Raw genomic sequence first — 18,447 nt, 5'->3', positions numbered from 1 at the left:
CCTCTCTCTCTTTGTTGGAGGGCACCAACAATGGTGTGGAAGGAGATCATGATGAGATAAAGCTGTTGGCGCGTCCCTCATACCTTATGACCTAAAAGATAGATTTATGATGTTAAATAAAGACCACAGGTCAAGTTTTTTGTAGTAGATCATGTCATCCATATTTATAAAAACACAATTTTAGATAATCATTAGCCTAAAACATATGATAAAATTCATTACCTCCATAATTGATGTAGTCGTTGTAGGTTTCTACAATGTTGACTATGTGTGAATACGTATTTGCATATACATCTTGAAAGTAATTAGTGCTAGTTAAAGAATAAAATCAGATAACTACTTCCAGTAAAATGAATAAAGTTGATTTGCTAATTTATATTTACACTAATAAAATCAAATTCTGCGCACGTTTTTATTCTAATCTAATATTTTTTTGTACACATAACTACAATGCATCTTAGAGGTGACAATTTAAGTAGTGCATCTATTGATAAGTCAATCGTTGTCTATGGCGTCGATCTTTGTGAATGAAGCTCTATATGATTTTCACAATCAAAAAGGGCTTGTGACAAGATTCTCGTTCTTTTTGTTTATATAGAGCTATGGAGAGATAAAGATTACATGTATCTAAAAGTAAGCAATTAACCATAATATTTTCTCTGGTGCAAACATTGGTCATGAATGAATGACCGTTTCTCATTTATTTTCTATGTAGATGATGCGATTATCCTTGGGATGTGCTCGAATGACAATGTTAAAAACATTGTTTGGATTATACGATGCTTTTATCTCCTTTATGGTTGAAACCCAACTTGCAAAAAAAACAATTTATTGGGTGTTGAGGCGAGTCGAATGAAGTTGAGCACATGGTGGGGTTGTTGGAATGTTGGGTGCTCTACTATTCAAGCTCCTTTCACATATCTAAGGGTTTCGAATTGGCTCTAACATGTCATGTCTCGTATAGAATGGCAGAAAGAAGCTATCGATGAATTTAGGATCAAACTTTCAAACTATAAAGTCAAGATTTTATTGGTACAAAGTTAGATTATCCTTTTGAAATCGACTTTAGGTAGTCTCAAACATTTATTATATGTCCTTGTTTCGAACCCCACAAACAGTTATAAATTTTCTGGAAACACTGACAAGTAGATTTTTTTTGAGGTGGCGATGTCGTAGAGAAAAAGATGGTTTGTGTTAGTCGGAAAAAAAAAATGTTAAGAGAGTAAAGAAGAATGTGATCTTATAAATAGAAATTTATATTTATATGCTTTTAATAGAGCTACCTTTTTTAAACGGCAATGCAGTACTTGTTGGTGGAGTCAAATCCGTTATAGGTAAAAAATCTAATAACAAATTGACTAGATAAAAAGGACAGAAATGGTCGGTGTTTGACAAAAAAAAAATTACTAAAATTATCCCGGTTTAAGACAAAATTACAGAATTGTCCCTTTACAGGAAATAGATAAAATTACAAAATGGTCTAGAAATGGTCTGTAGCTAAAACCCTTGTTTAACATAATGTTTTCCCGTGTAAATTATTAATACAAGTAAATACAATATCCAAATTCCAAAAGGCTATAAAACCCAAGTGAATCCCACAAAGGGAAATTTTCTACACCCTACAACATAAAATCTCTTTCCTTATACATTACAATATACACATACAACATACCAAAATTCCTTCATCGAGCAATTCCACGTGACGAATTCGAGGAATCTGAAGACACCGAAAAACACGGTGTCATAACCGAAGAACTTTCCGGAGAATTCCGGCACACAGGACAGGTGGCATTTAACTTAAGCCATTCATCGACACAATCGGCGTGGAAATAGTGATTACATTCCGGGATTGTTCTGATTGCCTCTTTAGGTTCGTAATCGGAAAGACATATGGCACAAGTGGGATCATTATTTGGTAAATTACGATTTTCTCCCCATAGGGTTTTTGGGTAGGACTCGATTGTCGGGCGGTCTAGGCCGGTGGTTGATGGTGGTTGTGGGGTGATTGCGATTGAGAATAGGTCGATTCGGTGGCGGTGGGTGTAGCTTCTCATTTTGCTAAAAGTGTAGAATGCGAGCCCGATGATGCATATTAATGCGGGTATACCGATGCCTAAACTTAGTCCGTATATTGCACCCCTTGGAATTGCTATAAGAAAATATCAGTATCTGTCTCAGTCCAATACATGTCAAATGTAGTTGAAAAATAGTGCCATACTTAACAATAAGGAAATATCATTATATACATGTCAAATATAGTACAAAAATAGTACCATATGTAACAATAAGGAAATATCATTATATACATGTCAAAATACAGTAGAAAAATAATGCCATATGTAACAAGTGGGAAATATAAATCATAGATCATATATTGGAATGCGAATATATGAGATTCATTTCTATTAAATTTTGGTTGTATATTAAAATTTCGTAAACATGTTTGTGTAAATTGAGAGGTAGAGTGTTTTTAGGTGTAAGATCATCAACGAGTTGCCTGCTTCAATTTGATGGTTGTTGGGATGGTTGTATGGTCAGAAATCAAGTTGAAAAAGGTAAAGGTATGTTCAACAAGAAGCAATCTAGGTTTCGGAGTAGTACCTTGTGCATAAGAAGATGTACAGTGAAAGGAAGTAAGGACTAAGGAACTCACCATGGGAAGAAGAACCGAAGCAAGCAGTTTCTCCATCGTCACTCTGCAATCCACAAGTTCTACCATCAAGCTCACAAGATTTGCAATACGGCCTAAACCACATCAACGTCAATTCGTTTCTGATATTGCCGTATCGCCTGATCGGGACTGAGATCGTCGACATATGTTTACAGCTCGCCGGAATGTCTCCGAGAGGGATCCATCCAGTTCGAACGGCGAACACCGAATGATTCAAGCTTCCTAAGCAAGGAAAAGGAAGCATCGGAACAGTCTGGAACGTGAATCCTAAATTCTGAGATGTACAGTTGAAAAAAGTGTAACTCTCCACGGGACTGAAATCGAAAGGTGTGTCGGTTAGTTCGGTATCGGCGATTCTCTCCAGTCGGCAGAAGTCAGGATCGATGCTGATGACCTGTGAAGCGTTATTCGATCTTATATTTCCGATTCAAGTTTCAATTCGGATTTAACTCATAAACAACCACTTGTATCACCGGAACAAAATGAAATCGAAAGGCTATAAAAAGATTAAAACCTGTGCAGTGTACGAAATTCGTTTCACGATGAATGATTGAGACGATGGAAGCTTGAGCTGTGTTCGGTTTTTCTTGTTACAGGATAGATCAAAACCGGGGAATCCACACCGAGATGGTTGTCGATCCCGGAGACGGAAAGGGAACCGGACCTGAGGTTCGGTGGGGCCGCAGGAAGCCGGATGGCAGTTATCGTCGGCGAATATAGATTTGAATAGGAAGAAGAGGAAAAACGCTAGGGTTTTTTTCTTCTCCATAGAGTTGGAGCCTTTGGCCACCATTGTTAAAAGAAAGAAAGAATATGTACTGTAATAGTGTAATGGTGGCGACCATGGACGCTTTTTCAATTTTGTTCTTGAATTTAGAGCGAATATTAAATTGTAAATCGATTTAAATAAATTGTATTTGATTTTAGACCCTTGATTTTAATGAAAATGACAGAAAAATCCTAAATTCTAAAATTTACAAAATTTTAACGATTTTATTTAATATCGATTCTTCTAATATTAATATTTTAAACTTAAGTGGGTTTTTTTACAAAAATGACAACTAATTACACATGAAATTGGTCATGACAAATACACGATCGAGTGATGCCTAATTATGCCCAAAATTGCTAATTTTGCATTATATCCCAACCCTTAAATCATGCTTTACTCCAATCCAACACTTGCTAACTTTATTTCCAATAACTTAGACTGGACCAATAGAGTTAGAACTTTGTTTAAATGACCAATATAGTGGATTTTCTACGATGATTTAAATATGAACCACTTGAATCTACACTTAAACCATATTAGATCACAAAATCCAGGGTCAAGGTCGAATTTATATGGAAAAACGGTGAGCCACCAATTTCAAGAGAACAACAATTCAAAAGAATCTTCCAAAAGTCAAATTTGAAGATGCTTAAACTTTTCTTAGTACAAATGTTCCAGTAAGATAACTTACAACAAAGTTAGTGATCATTTTTCAATATGGAACCAACAAACTTCAACATAAAAGTACGTAAAAGTTAAGAAACAGCAATTTTGGTGACATTACAAAACTTAGAACTTTTTAAAGAAATAATTCCAAAAGTGAATATATCGGAACACAACTTTCTTACAGAATAAGTAATTATAGCATCGGAGTAATATTATAAAAGCCCTGAATTTTTAACGTGTAATTGGAAAAAGCCCTAGTATTATTTTTATTATTGTTATCGCCACAACTTTCTTACAGAATTATCATTGTAGCCCACTTAACGAGATTCATGATTAACTTGGTTAATTTTTTTGCAAAATCAGTCCTAAAAAGTTCAAATTTGGTCCCTAAGGTTTGCAAAAAATTACATCACATGATTTTTTAACTTTATTTTTTGTCTTTTATATACTTTATTTATTTTCGGTTTTTTTATAAATATATAGATGCATTTTTTATTTTCTTTTTTTATATATTCTATTTATTTTCATTTTTTAACTTTATTTTTCAACAATTTGATTTTTTTACCTTTTTTACCTTTTGTTTTCTATTTTTTTCTATTTTAGTTATTTATGGTTTTTCTAATGTCTTTATTTATTTTGATTCAAGTAAACGAACTCGAATTTAATATAAATTACTATAACAAGTTTTTTTATAGAGTCCGATTATTATTATTATTATTATTTTCTTTTAGTCTATTATCAAATTGAAAAATATTATCTTGTTTTTAAACTATTGATATCACATATAGAAATATGAATTAATTTCCAAGTTATATAACACATTGAAACACTAATTCTCAATAAACAAGTTTTTTTTTTATCTTCATTTTTTGCGTAACATAAATATAATAGCACTAAAGAAAAAAAATATAAAAAGAAAATAAGATGGACTGAAATTATAAATATAAACATAAGTATTTTATTTACATGAATAAATAAAAACAAATAATTGGAAACAAATAAGAATAAATAAATAAATAAATGAAAAAGTTAAAATTTAATACGAAAAAAATATGAAAAAAAACTAAAAAAAAACTCTAATATACTCTATATATACACTAAAAAAATATAAAACAAAAAGTAAAAAGGTAAAAGAAAATCAAATTGTTGAAAAATAAAGTTAAAAAATGAAAATAAATAAAGTATATTCAAAAAATAAAATAAAATGTGTATATATATTTATTAAAAAAACCGAAAATAAATAAAGTATACAAAAAACAAAAAATAAAGTTAAAAAATCATGTGGTGTAATTTTTTGCAAATCCTAGGGACCAAATTTGAACTTTTAAGACTGATTTTGCAAAAAAGTTAACCAACTTAACCATGAAACTCGTTAAATGGGCTACAGTGATAATTATGCGAGAAAGTTGTGGCCATAGCAATAATAAAAAAAATATTAGGGCTTTTTCCAATCACACGTTAAAAATTTATGGCTTTTATAATATTAGTCCTTATACCATCTTATGGGAGATTATGAATTTTTGGTACTGTTTGTTCACAAAGAGTGTTAACTAGTTTAGCTATGTTTTATTCGTTTGTATAGTTTAGGGACCCCTTGTGTAACTTATATCCTATATATGTTGTTTCAATACATGTAACCCTAATTACGGGTTTTTTCATTATTCAACATGGTATCAATCCTGCAAAGTGATCGTACAACCTAAACCTCCGGACATTTTTTTTGTTGCTGCCTTTGGCGCTTTCCCTAATCTTCGTCGACATCTACTTAATCGTTGCCTCCTGCAGCCTAGTTTCTTCATCGCAACTGTCTCTCAGTGTTATTCTGGTCGCTTTCATCTCTTGTTTGAATATCCATGCACCGCTGCCTACCTCTGTGTTACCCTATCAATCATCGAATTAAACTAGTTGGTACATCTAATTTCTCTCTTCATTCTCCTAAGCTTTATGTTCATTACCTGTTATCTTTGTTAGATTTATTTTTTGATTTATTCGGCTGTCATGTCCACCATACCATCTTCAAGCTCCACCGCTTCTCCCACGGCTAGTCAACTTGTCTTTTTCACTAACCAATTTAGTTTTAAATTATCAATTGATGGATCTAAATACAAACTATGGAAATGCATCTTCTTAGACATGTGGAAATGAGCTAATGTACATGGCCACATAACTGGCAAATCACCCCCTAACGGTGATAATGATGAAGATTGGGAGGCCATTGATTCCCATATCAAATCATGGTTCTATACTACTTGTGATGCTAATTTTTTGTAGATTATATCTATTGATAATTGCACAACCAAAGACCTTTGGGATAAACTCGTTGAATTCTTCCTCAATAACAAAATGTTGAGAATGCTCCATTTTCAAGAGCAATTCCACAACACTAAGAAGGGGTCTTCATCCATCATATAATTTTGTCATACATTGAAGAACTTAGCTAAAGCACTTGCAGATTGTGATTCCAATATTGATGAAATTGAGCTCGTGATGCAAATCCTCCGTCAACTTACGCCATCTTATCATAGCATCGTGGATGTAATCAAAAACAGTAAACCTTTTTCCCTCTTTCCTTGAGCCCAAGAACATGTTCCTCCTTCATGAATCTCGTGAAGAAGCGATCGATCTCACTGGTGATGCTAATTATACATCTTTTGCTGCATTGTACACTTATGTTCTCACCAGTGGCAAATTGAAAAATAAGTTTAATAGGGGTAAAAGTAATGGGCATTCTGCTTACAAAGGGGATGAGTGCTAATGTTTCTACTATTTCTAATGTCACAACCAACAATTTAGGGTTTAAGATGCGAAGCTTGTCCATAACAATTTCCTCCATGTAACCTTGCAACATCCCATTTAGTGAAATTCAAAATACAATGTTATTCGAGCTCATACGTTCATACATGGAGAACCAAGTTAAAAGAGCCTCATGCAAGCCCAAAACTTGATCCAATAATGAAACCCAATCCATTTTGGGTCTTGGTCCAAGAATTTTCAGCCCAGCCCCCTAGTGGGCCGAAAAATCTTTCCTTTGGATCCTATTGGGCCGAAAGCCTTCTTTTGGACCTTCCATTGGGCCGAAAACCATTCTAGTGGATCAAATCAAACCAAAAGACCCGTAAAACCGCAAACCCTTATTGAAACTAGGGTGTTTTCGGCCACCCTAAAACCGAAAACCCCATAGTTTCGGTTGGGGATTAGACAAAAAATGCAAGAAAAGGGTTCCACCTCATAATTACCCAACAAATCTCCATGAAATTATCCACCATTTATCCATACAAGTGATATTGTCCCTCATATATCCAAGTAAACTTCCCATCAACCATCAACCAAGTCAACTCTTCTCCCCCCCCCCTCTCTTGATTTCGGGCATAAACACCCCTAAACCCCCACCAAAATCATCCTTCATTCCATTTTACTCACCAAAAATTCCTTCTGTTTCCTCTCTCAAATTCGTGCGTGGTGCCATCCTCAAGAGTATTTTCTTCAAGCAACTCATGAACTTGGTAAGTTCGTTGTAAAACTCTAGAGTTTATATACATGTTGTGCTAAGATCACTCCATTTACACACTCATTTTCGTGTGTATACTCCTTAGAACACTTGAGATTTAAAGAATCACTTTAAGATACATAAATCTAGGCTCAACAACTTCTTTCTTCCTCTTCCTACTACACGAAATCATCAAGGTGAGCTTCATACCCCATTTTTTCGAGTTTTTCATTCTTTGGGGGTGGGGTGGAGGGAATACAAGTCAAGTTTTCGTTTAACCGTTGGATAATTGCACGGACCAATATGCTATGTGTTTAACCTTTGGGTATTTGCATGAACATGGAGTTTACCTTTTACATCTTCATAAAAATCATGAAAAATGTGTTTGTTAATATATATATATATATATATATATATATATATATATATATATATATATATATATATATATATATATATATATATATATACACATATATATACATACATACATATATATATATATATATATATATATATATATATATATATATATATATATATATATTGCATGAATACTTGTGGATATGGGTTATACACTTAAAAATAGTAAAAATGAGTGTTGTGTTCAAACATGTATAATCTAAACTTAAACATCAGCTTTCCATAGAAAAGTTATGGTCTGTTTAAGGACTGTTTTGACCATCTTAAACTCAATATTTTTCAAAACTGCTTAACATGCAAATAGCTCAGGTTTATATCTTTCTAAGGGCTACTCGCAAGCATTCATACGATTTCTCTACAATTTTTGTCGATTTTTACAAAACTGTCTATTATTTCAGAAATATTTTCGGACCAGTCTGTGAAGATGAACATTTTCATACTGGTTTAAGGTCATTAAAAATTATAAAAAAAGCATACTCATTTTCCAAACTCTTAGGTTTATACCTTTCTAAGGGCTCCTCGCACGCGTTCATCCAAATTTCGACTTACGATGATTTTTCTATAATTTTTCTAAAAACAGGGACAGAAAAGTCAAAAACTAGAAATTGTCTGTATCATACTAAAGGTTCTTATATTTATGTTAGATGTAAGTTTATATGATATATATACTTTTCAAAACATCTAGACATGTTAACCTATATGTATTTATATACATGATCAAATAAAATGTCTTGACAAACAAACATAATAAACTATAATCGGTATAGTTTTGAGGTCACAAACCACGCTTTCAAAGGACACATAATTATTTAAAGGCGTAATTATCTTATTTGCAAGTAAAACGGAGTCATAGTTCACGTAAATCTGTTAAGGCCCTTGTGAGACTTTCCTTCACCGTACCAACCTAGCGTACACCGTAAGTCCTGTAGTTATAACCAGAGTCTCCCGGAGGGAGAGCGAGGTAATTGTGTATAGATCTATACAGGGTTGACACCCCCACACCTGAGTTGTTCGCTATAGCTAGACGGGCGGTCTAGAGTGGCAAATATCTTACCAAATCTGACGCTTGAAGAACGTCATGACAGGCATATCAATCATATTAAGCATGGTTATAACGACTCACATACGGAATAACAATACGAATTTGGTTTACGGGAAGCTTACACTTCATCGGTTTTATTAAACTATAAAGCTGCAAATCATTTTTCAAGTATTCAATCTCTTACACGTCCGGTCTTAGGGTTTAAGACTACAGTCTTTGTTACACCAGAAAACATTGGATTTTCTAGGAACGTTCACTTTACTTTCACAAACAAAAGATAACAAAGGACATGCATGCATATATTAACAGATTTGGGATGAGATTTACAAATCCTTTTCATAGAAAATATCGGATTTTCTGAAAGCACTACTACGAGAACTATTTTAAACAAGTTATAACACCGTAAAAATTAAAACAAATTTTCACATTTTCAAAACAAGTTTTTCATTCACAATTATTAATAAAATCTCATTGTATCATATCTCTGTTTCACAAAACATTTCCCAAGATCGAAATACATAAAACTCCATGTGTTTGTACGAATCATGACGGCGCCTTCTCGTGATCGTCACTAGTACCTGAAACACATAACACATAACATTGTAAGCATAAATGCTTAGTGAGTTCCCCAAAATACCACTCTAACACATATTAGCCACTCGAGGCTATAACTCTGTTTGACCCTCTGGTCAATGTGTCTCAGTGGGACCCTCCATTCTCAACTCTCTGTGGGCCCTCTGGCCCTAACTTTGTGGACCCAAAGGTCCTAACTCTGTAAACTCTGAATCATGCATATCGCATATCACAATAATCATAACACATAAATAGCATGCAAATACACTTGCACCTAACTCTGAAATACATTGTCACATACTTTGTTTACCACTCTAGGTAAAGTATAGTGAGAAGACTCACCTCTGGTAACTCGGTAAATCTCTGACGCGGTAAACGTTGGTCTAGCCTCCGCCTAATCACATGAAATAAATACCCTATTTAACATAACTCTCAGAGGCTAGACTATGTCCTCTTATGACACTCTCAGAAGGGTAAAATACCATTTTACCCCTCTCATAACTCAAAAGGCCCCACAATAGACCATACCCTAAAAGTCAACCAAAAGTCAACTTCCCGGGTTACGCCGCGCGTACCAGATGTGTACGATGAGCGTACCCGACTGCCACTCATAATCGGGGAACGCCACCCAGTACGCGGCGCGTACTGGGATTACGCCCGGCGTACTCCCCTGCTTCAGTCCTTTAGCTCTTAAGGTCTTAAACAATTAAGACCCATGTCCCATTTCTAGATCTGACCACTTCTAAGCCTCTTAATCCATAAAGTTGATGACTTTAAGCCTTTGCATGGCTGAACAAGTCACCAACTCCCATGATATTCCATTCTCTGACTCTATAAGGCTTATTACTCAAGCATGACTTCATATCAACAACCAAGATGGAAACTTTATGGATCTAAACCACTAATACCACTGAAAAGGGACAGATCTCGGACCATGGAGCACCTTACACTCATAAAGTCTCCACCTTTGGGGTTTTTAACCCTAGAAACGGCACATGCAACAACAAACCAAAAGAAGAGGAAAGTTTTGAACTTTATACCTCTAAGTGTAGCCCCTTTCTCTGTAGATCTCATATCCAAACTTGCACTTCAAGCTTTAGCCTCCAAAAGCTTATTTCCTTCTTCATCACTAAGTCACCAATGCATTATTAGCTCCAACAACACTCACACACTCACTAAGAACGATGGGAGGCTTTCTCTTAGGGTTTCACTCACTGATATGGAGGCTGAGAAATGAGCCTTAGCACCCTTTAAATAGTGCACAAGTCAGATTAGGGTTTTGCACCTGGGCCGGGTACGCCCGGCGTAACTCTTGGTACGCCCAGCGTACCATGGCGACTCCGCGTCCAAAATAAGCGCATGAGTACACGCAACGTACTCCCGAGTACGCCCACCGTACTCATTTGCCTCATATTTCCTCTAAAGGGCTAAACTTGACAACAAGAGAAAAGAAAGAGGATTGAATAGTTGTACCTGAATATTAGGATGTTACAATTATCCCCCACTAGAACTAGACTTCGCCCTCGAAGTCTCATACTGAAAACAACTCCGGATGTTGCTCCCGCATCTTTGACTCTGTCTTCCAAGTTAGCTCGGACCCCCTCCGATGCTGCCACTGAACCTGAATCAGGGTCACCTCCTTGTTCCTCAGAACCTTGATCCTTCGATCCACAATCGTGATTGGCCTTTCAACATAATTCAGGTTCGCATCCACCTGAATATCCTCCAGTGGCACCACTGCCGACTCGTCGGCTATACACTTTCTCAGCTGGGACACATAGAAGGTGTCGTGAATCTGGCTCAACTCCGCAGGTAGCTCCAAACGATATGCTACCCTGCCCACCCTCGCGATCACTCTAAACGAACCAATATACCGGGGCCCTAGCTTGCCTCTCTTCCTGAACCGGATCACTCCTTTCCAAGGAGATACTTTCAGGAGCACAAAACCTCCAACCTAAAACTCAAGCTCGGACCGACACCTATCCGCATAACTCTTATGGAGACTCTGAGCGGTCAACAACCTCTATCTGACCTGTTGTATCTGCTTTGTCGTATGAATGGCAATGGGGCAGGTTCGGGGCGGGGCATGGATTCCCAAACCCGCCCCGATAACTTTCGGGTATCTTATCGGGGCGCCCCATTGGGTTTCGGGTTTCCCCGTCGGGTTTCGGGTATCTTATCGGGTTTACAACAATTGATAACGAAATCTTTATTCTCTTTTAGGGTACCCCAATGTCTTATAAAATATACATGTTCTAGCAACTCTTTTAAATTAAAAACATGATGCATCACTTTAATAAAATAAATTGGACGTTATATTAAAAATTATTTGATTTAAGTTTTGTTTAATACGTCAAAACACATAAAAATGATCATTAACACCAGATTGTTAATAACTAAAAAAATTGTCCACAATAAGTATTTTATGTTTGAACGCGTACAATTAACAGCAAAAAATTTTGAACATTATATATATATATATATATAATCGGGGCGGGGCGAGGATAACCCACTCCCTGCCCCGAACCCGATAAAAAACCCGATAACGACCCGTTACCCAACCCGAAATGATCGGGTTTCGGGTTTCCCCATCAGGTTCGGTCTTTTTTGCCATCCCTACTTTGTCGTCTAAAGCACTATCTCTGTACTACCCATCACACGTTGCCCTACCTCTCCCCAGCAAATGGGAGTTCGACACCTCCTCCCAATCAACAGCTCAAAGGGTGGCATACCGATGCTCGAATGATGGTTGTTGTTATAGGAAACTCTGCCAAGGGTAAATACGTGTCTCAAATCCTTCCGAAGGCCAATAAACATGCCCGAAGCATGTCCTCGAGCGTCTGAATTGTCCGGTCGCTCTGCCCGTCAGTATGTGGGTGGTATGCGGTACTAAAATGCAGCCTCGTACCCAATTCCTCATGAAATTTCTTCCAAAATATGGAAGTGAAACGCACATCTCGATTTGAGACAATCGAGATCGGTACTCCATGCCGCGATACCACCTCTCTCACGTATAACTCTGCCAACCTCTCAGTGGAAGAGCTTTCACTGATAGCAAGGAAGTGAGCGCTCTTCGGCAACCTGTCCACAATCACCCAAATTGCATCGACGCCCCTAGCAGTCCTCGGTAATTTGGTGATAAAATCCATGGTAATCTGTTCCCACTTCCACTCGGGAACCTCCAACGGCTGCAACTTACCATACGGTCTCTGGTGCTCGACCTTAACCCTACGATAGGTTAAGCACCTCTCAACAAACCACACGACGTCCCTCTTCATACAGGGCCACCAATACTCTCTCTTTAGGTCCAAATACATCTTAGTGGCCTCGGTATGGATCAAAAACCTCAATCTATGCACCTCCTCCATCAAGATGGTACACGTCTCGCCCACAAACGGTACTCAAATACGACCCTGAAAGGTCATAAGCCCTCAGCTATCGGTGACGAACTTCGATACCTGCCCGATAACCCGCTCTCTCTTGCGGTTCTCTGGTCTCACAGCCTCAGCCTGGCCCCTCGAATGGTGTCAAACACTGGAGTCATCATTGTTAATCTCATGCAAATGTCTCGTATCGGGGCGCTCTCTGCCCTACGACTCAGGGCATCGGCTACCACATTAGCCTTACTCGGGTGGTACAGGATCTCGCAGTCATAATCCTTTACCACATCCAACCATCTCCTCTGGCGTATATTCAGGTTGGGCTGATCCATCAAGTACTTCAAGCTCTCGTGGTCCGTGTATATGGTACACCGAACCCCATACAGATAGTGACGCCAGATCTTGAGGGCAAACACCATTGCCCCCAACTCGATGCGTATGCTATCACATGCCCTCTTTGCATCAACACCGCTCCCAGCCCCGATACCGACGCGTCACAATACACCACCAAGTCCTCCATCCCCTTCGGAAGGGCTAACACTGGGGCTTCGCACAGTCTCTGGCGAAGTGTCTCGAAGGAGGCCTGCTGCTCTGGGCCCCATGAAAAAGCAACACCCTTCTGGGTCAACCTGGTGAGTGGCACGACGATCTTGGAGAAATCCCTGATAAATCTCCAGTAATAGCCTGCCAACCCTAAGAAACTCCTGATCTCAGTGGGGGACCTCGGCACCTCCCAACTCATCACTGCCTCAATCTTGGGCGGGTCGACCAATATCCCATTCTGGTTAACGAGGTGCCCCAGGAACTGGACCTCTCGTAACCAGAAATCACACTTGGAGAATTTAGCATAAAGCCTCTCCGATCTTAAAACCTCGAGGATCTCCCTCAAATGCTCCTCATGCTGCTCTCTGGATATAGAATTCACCAATATATCGTCGATGAACACGATCACCGAGCGATCCAACATCGGCCTGCACACTCTGTTCATGAGATCCATGAACGCTACCGGTGCATTAGTGAGTGCGAAAGGCATCACCACGAACTCGTAGTGCCCGTAACGAGTCCTGAACGCTGTCTTTTGGATATCCTCATCTTGCACTCTCATATGATGATATCCAGACCTCAAATCAATCTTAGAAAACCAAGACGCTCCCTGCAACTGATCGAAAAAATCGTCGATCCTCGGTAAGGGGTAACGGTTCTTGACCGTCAGCTTGTTCACCTCCCGGTAGTCAATGCACATCCGGTGTAAACCATCCTTTTTCTTGACAAAAAGTATAGGTTCTCCCCACGGCGAACTACTCGGCCGAATAAACCCCTTCCCCAGCAGCTCCTGAAGCTGCGAGGATAACTCCTGCATCTTTGGAGGCGCAAGGCGATAGGGTGCCTTGGCGATAGGCGCAGCCCCCGGAACCAAATCGATACGGAACTATGCCTGCCTCTCGGGAGGCACACCGACAACTCCTCCGGGAAAACATCCGGGAACTCCCGCACTATAGGAACCTCATCAACTGACCTCAGTCTCTCTGAATCAACCCTCACAACCATCACATACACCACAAACCCACTACAGCCCTGCTGTGGACTATGCCTCGCTCTAGCGGCCGAACAAAATGTCGACCCCGAACGTGTACCCTCACCGTACACCGTAAGAACTCCCTACTAGGGTATCGTATGGTCACCAACTATCGCTCGCAGTCGATAACCACTCCGAATTTGCTCAACCAGTCCATGCCCATGATGACATAGACATCTCCCATCCCAATAGGAACTAAATCAATCGGGAATTCAACATCGAAAATCTCGAGTACACACCCTCGGATCACTTCTGTGGCATACACCGCCCTCTTGTCAGCTATGGAAACTCTCAGATGTCGACTCAATGCCTCACGACTAACACTGATGTGCTGACTAAAAGCCAAAGATACAAAAGACCGACTCGCACCCGAGTCAAATAACACCAATACAGGTACAGAACTCACAAGAAAAGTACCTACGCATAACATAATATAAGCATAATATCTCAACATCAAAATAAATACATGAAAGAATACATACCAGCCACGACATCGGATGTTGCGCGGACCTCCTCCGCGGTCAACTGAAAGGCTCTCCCTCGTGCCTTCGGTGCATCGGCCTTCACTGGCCGACTCTCAGTAGCTCTGATAACAGCAGGGGCAAATCCCTGAGATGCTCCCTGTGCTGATCCCCGCAGCTGTGGACACTCTGCCTTCCAGTGTCTGGTCTGGTTGCAGTGAAAACAAACTGCAAACCCCTTTGGGCAATCCTTGGCCATATTCCCCTCCTTGCCACATTTGTAGCAAGACTCTACTCTGCACACCCCCTCGTGGCTCTTGCCGCACTTGCCATAAGTGCGGCCCCTCTGTCTCCCAGATCTCGAATCGGCGGGCTTGGCCCGCTTGGCTGCCGGCTGAGACTGCGCCTATCGTGGATCCCTCCCCTGAGACTCAGCATCCTCCCTAGCCTGGGTCTCCAGCTTTATCTCCCTCTTCCGGGAATTTGCCTAAAGCTCAGCAAATGTCCGGTACGTCGAGTTCGCCGCGAACTTTCGTATATCCCTCCTCAAAATGCTCAGATATCGGCTCATACGTGCCTGCTCGAAGGACATGTGCTCTGGGCAGAACATCGCCCGCTCATGGAACATCCTTGTAATCACTGTAACAGACTCGGTACCCTGCTTGAGGGTCAGAAACTCCTGGGCCAAACGCTCCCTCTCCACCTGGGGAACGTACTCATCTCGGAACATAGCAGTGAACCTCTCCCAGCTCACTGCGGCAAGCTCAGCATGCGAATAATGCGTTGTTACAAACTTCCACTAGTCCTTCGCTCCCAAGCGAAGCTAGTTCAACGCGAACCGTACTCTCAAATGATCTAGAGATGAGCAACTAAAGAAACACCCATTTATGTCTGAAATCCACCTCATCACCGCAATCGGGTCCTGGGTCCCATCAAACTCCGGTGGTTTTGTGTTGCTGAATTCTCGGAACAGCAACGCATCACCACCCTGCGGCCTAGTCGCAACTATAGCTGCAGTGGCCGTAGCAACAGCAACCTCAGAAAGAGCAGCATATCTCTCATCAAAAGTCTCTATCAATGTGGTCTTGATAGACCCGAACATCTCTGGTATCTCTACCCTGACGGCCGCAACCACCTCCTCGTGGATGATCCTACGGATCTCCTCGTCACTCGTATCGCTGCTCTCTGGTGTGTGGCGTGTCCCAACCATGATCTCTCTCTCTCTCTGAAATACAACATAAAAGTATCAGGGACTCGCTCGAGTATACTCACACTCAAATACTCCACCCTACTTGTTCCTTGGTACTCTAAGGATTCTTACTTGGACTGTGCACTGACCCGGTGTCTTCAGTAGTACGGGCCCAATACTACCGTCCACACCGCATCAGCATTCATCCCAAGTCCTCCTCCCAGAGTCCCAAATCCCAAGTACTCTACTCTCTCTAATCATATGCTACTCTCTAGCAAATCTCTCATAAGCTCCTCGTTGTTATCTAAACACTCTCAAGCATCCCTAGCAGCAAAACTCCTAGACTGAGGCATCACATATCAGGCCACTTTAGTCCTAATAAGAATACCTAGTCTACTCTAGCATGCATAATATAACCCATCATATAACATAGCATATCATATCTCATAACACTTATTATAATGGTATTTTGGGAAATCACCGTTCGGGCGATGGCTGTTCGTACACACGGCTCTGCTCTGTCTATCTCAAAAGCTCTTATTACTCTTTGGAAAATTATTTTATTATTGAAATTTCCTCAAATCCTCAGTTTGAGTTCAGATACGCCCAAAGGTGCACCTAAACCCCTCAAACAAGGGCTCTGATACCAACTTGTAACACCGTAAAAATTAAAATAAATTTTCACATTTTCAAAACACGTTTTTCATTCACAATTATTAATAAAATCTCATTGTATCATATCTCTGTTTCACAAAATATTTCCCAAGATCAAAATACATAAAACTCCATGTGTGTGTACGAATTATGCGGGCGCCTTCCCGCGACCGTCATTAGTACCTGAAACACATAACACATAACACTGTAAGCATAAATGCTTAGTAAGTTCCCAAAAACACCACTCTAACACATATTAGCCACTCGAGGCTATAACTCTGTTTGACCCTCTGGTCAATGTGTCTCAGTGGGACCTTCCAGTCCCAACTCTCTGTGGGCCCTCGGGCCCTAACTCTGTGGACCCAAAGGTCCTAACTCTATGGACCCACTGGTCCTAACTTTGTAAACTCTGAATCATGCATATCACATATCACAATAATCATAAAACATAAATAACATGCAAATACACTTGCACCTAACTCTGAAATACACTGTCACATACTTTGTTTACCACTCTAGGTAAAGTATAGTGAGAAGACTCGCCTCCAGTAACTCGGTAAATCTCTAACGCGGTAAACACTGGTCTAGCCACCGCCTAATCACATGAAATAAATACCCTATTTAACATAACTCTCAAAGGCTAGACTATGTTCTCTTATGACACTCTCAGAAGGGTAAAAGACCATTTTACCCCTCTCATAACTCAAAAGTCCCCACAGTAGACCATACCCTAAAAGTCAAAGTCAACTTCCCGGGTTACGCCGTGCGTACCAGATGTGTACGCTGAGCGTACCTAACTGCCTCTCAGAAACGGGGAACGCCACCCAGTATGCGGCGCATACTAGGATTACACCCAGCGTACTCCCCTGCTTCAGTCCTTTAGCTCTTGAGGTCTTAAACAGTTAAGACCCACGTCCCATTTCTAGATCTGACCACTTCTAAGCCTCTTAATCCAAGTTAATGACTTTAAGCCTTTGCATGGATGAACAAGTCACCAACTCCCATGATATTCCATTCTCTAACTCTATAAGGCTTATTACTCAAACATGACTTCATATCAGCAACCAAGATGGAAACTTTATGGATCTAAACCACTAATACCACTGAAAAGGGACAGATCTCGGACCATGGAGCACCTTACACTCATAAAGTCTCCACCTTTGGGGTTTTTAACCCTAGAAATGGCACATGCAACAACAAAACAAAAGAAGAGGAAAGTTTTGAACTTTATACCTCTAAGTGTAGCCCCTTTCTATGTAGATCTCATATCTAAACTTGCACTTCAAGCTTTAGCCTCCAAAATCTCCTTTCCTTCTTCTTCACTAAGTCACCAATGCACTATTAGCTCCAACAACACTCACACACTCACTAAGAACGATGGGAGGCTCTCTCTTAGGGTTTCACTCACTGATATGGAGGTTGAGAAATGAGCCTTAGCACCCTTTAAATAGTGCACAAGTCAGATTAGGGTTTTGCACCTGGGCCCGGTACGCCCGTGTAACTCTGGGTACGCCCAGCGTACCATGGCGACTCCGCGTCCAAAATAAGCGCAC

The 18,447-nt window shown here is 39.8% G+C and overlaps 1 protein-coding gene across 1 annotated transcript; it reads right to left on the bottom strand.

Moving 5' to 3' along the window:
• Positions 1 to 1,494: 1,494 nt before the first annotated feature.
• On the bottom strand, positions 1,495 to 3,526 carry LOC111898778 (putative RING-H2 finger protein ATL21A). Its single transcript, XM_023894657.3, has 3 exons — positions 3,186 to 3,526; positions 2,654 to 3,065; positions 1,495 to 2,149 (listed from the first exon to the last, which is right to left on the bottom strand). Exons 1-3 carry the CDS (start codon positions 3,462 to 3,464, stop codon positions 1,683 to 1,685), a joined length of 1,158 nt encoding a protein of 385 aa, XP_023750425.1. The 5' UTR covers positions 3,465 to 3,526; the 3' UTR covers positions 1,495 to 1,682.
• Positions 3,527 to 18,447: the final 14,921 nt, after the last annotated feature.

Source organism: Lactuca sativa, chromosome 6 (assembly GCF_002870075.4).
Source record: "Lactuca sativa cultivar Salinas chromosome 6, Lsat_Salinas_v11, whole genome shotgun sequence".
Lineage (NCBI taxonomy): Eukaryota > Viridiplantae > Streptophyta > Magnoliopsida > Asterales > Asteraceae > Lactuca > Lactuca sativa.
Note: the sequence above shows the minus strand (reverse complement) of the source record. Positions and strands in the feature narration are given on the sequence as shown.

Coding starts and splice junctions, on each gene's coding strand:
- LOC111898778 (XM_023894657.3), bottom strand. CDS start 3,464: ATGGTGGCCAAAGGCTCCAACTCTATGGAGAAGAAAAAAACCCTAGCG. Junction 3,066..3,185: donor GAATTTCGTACACTGCACAG/GTTTTAATCTTT, acceptor AACGCTTCACAG/GTCATCAGCATCGATCCTGA. Junction 2,150..2,653: donor CTTCGGTTCTTCTTCCCATG/GTGAGTTCCTTA, acceptor ATTTTCTTATAG/CAATTCCAAGGGGTGCAATA.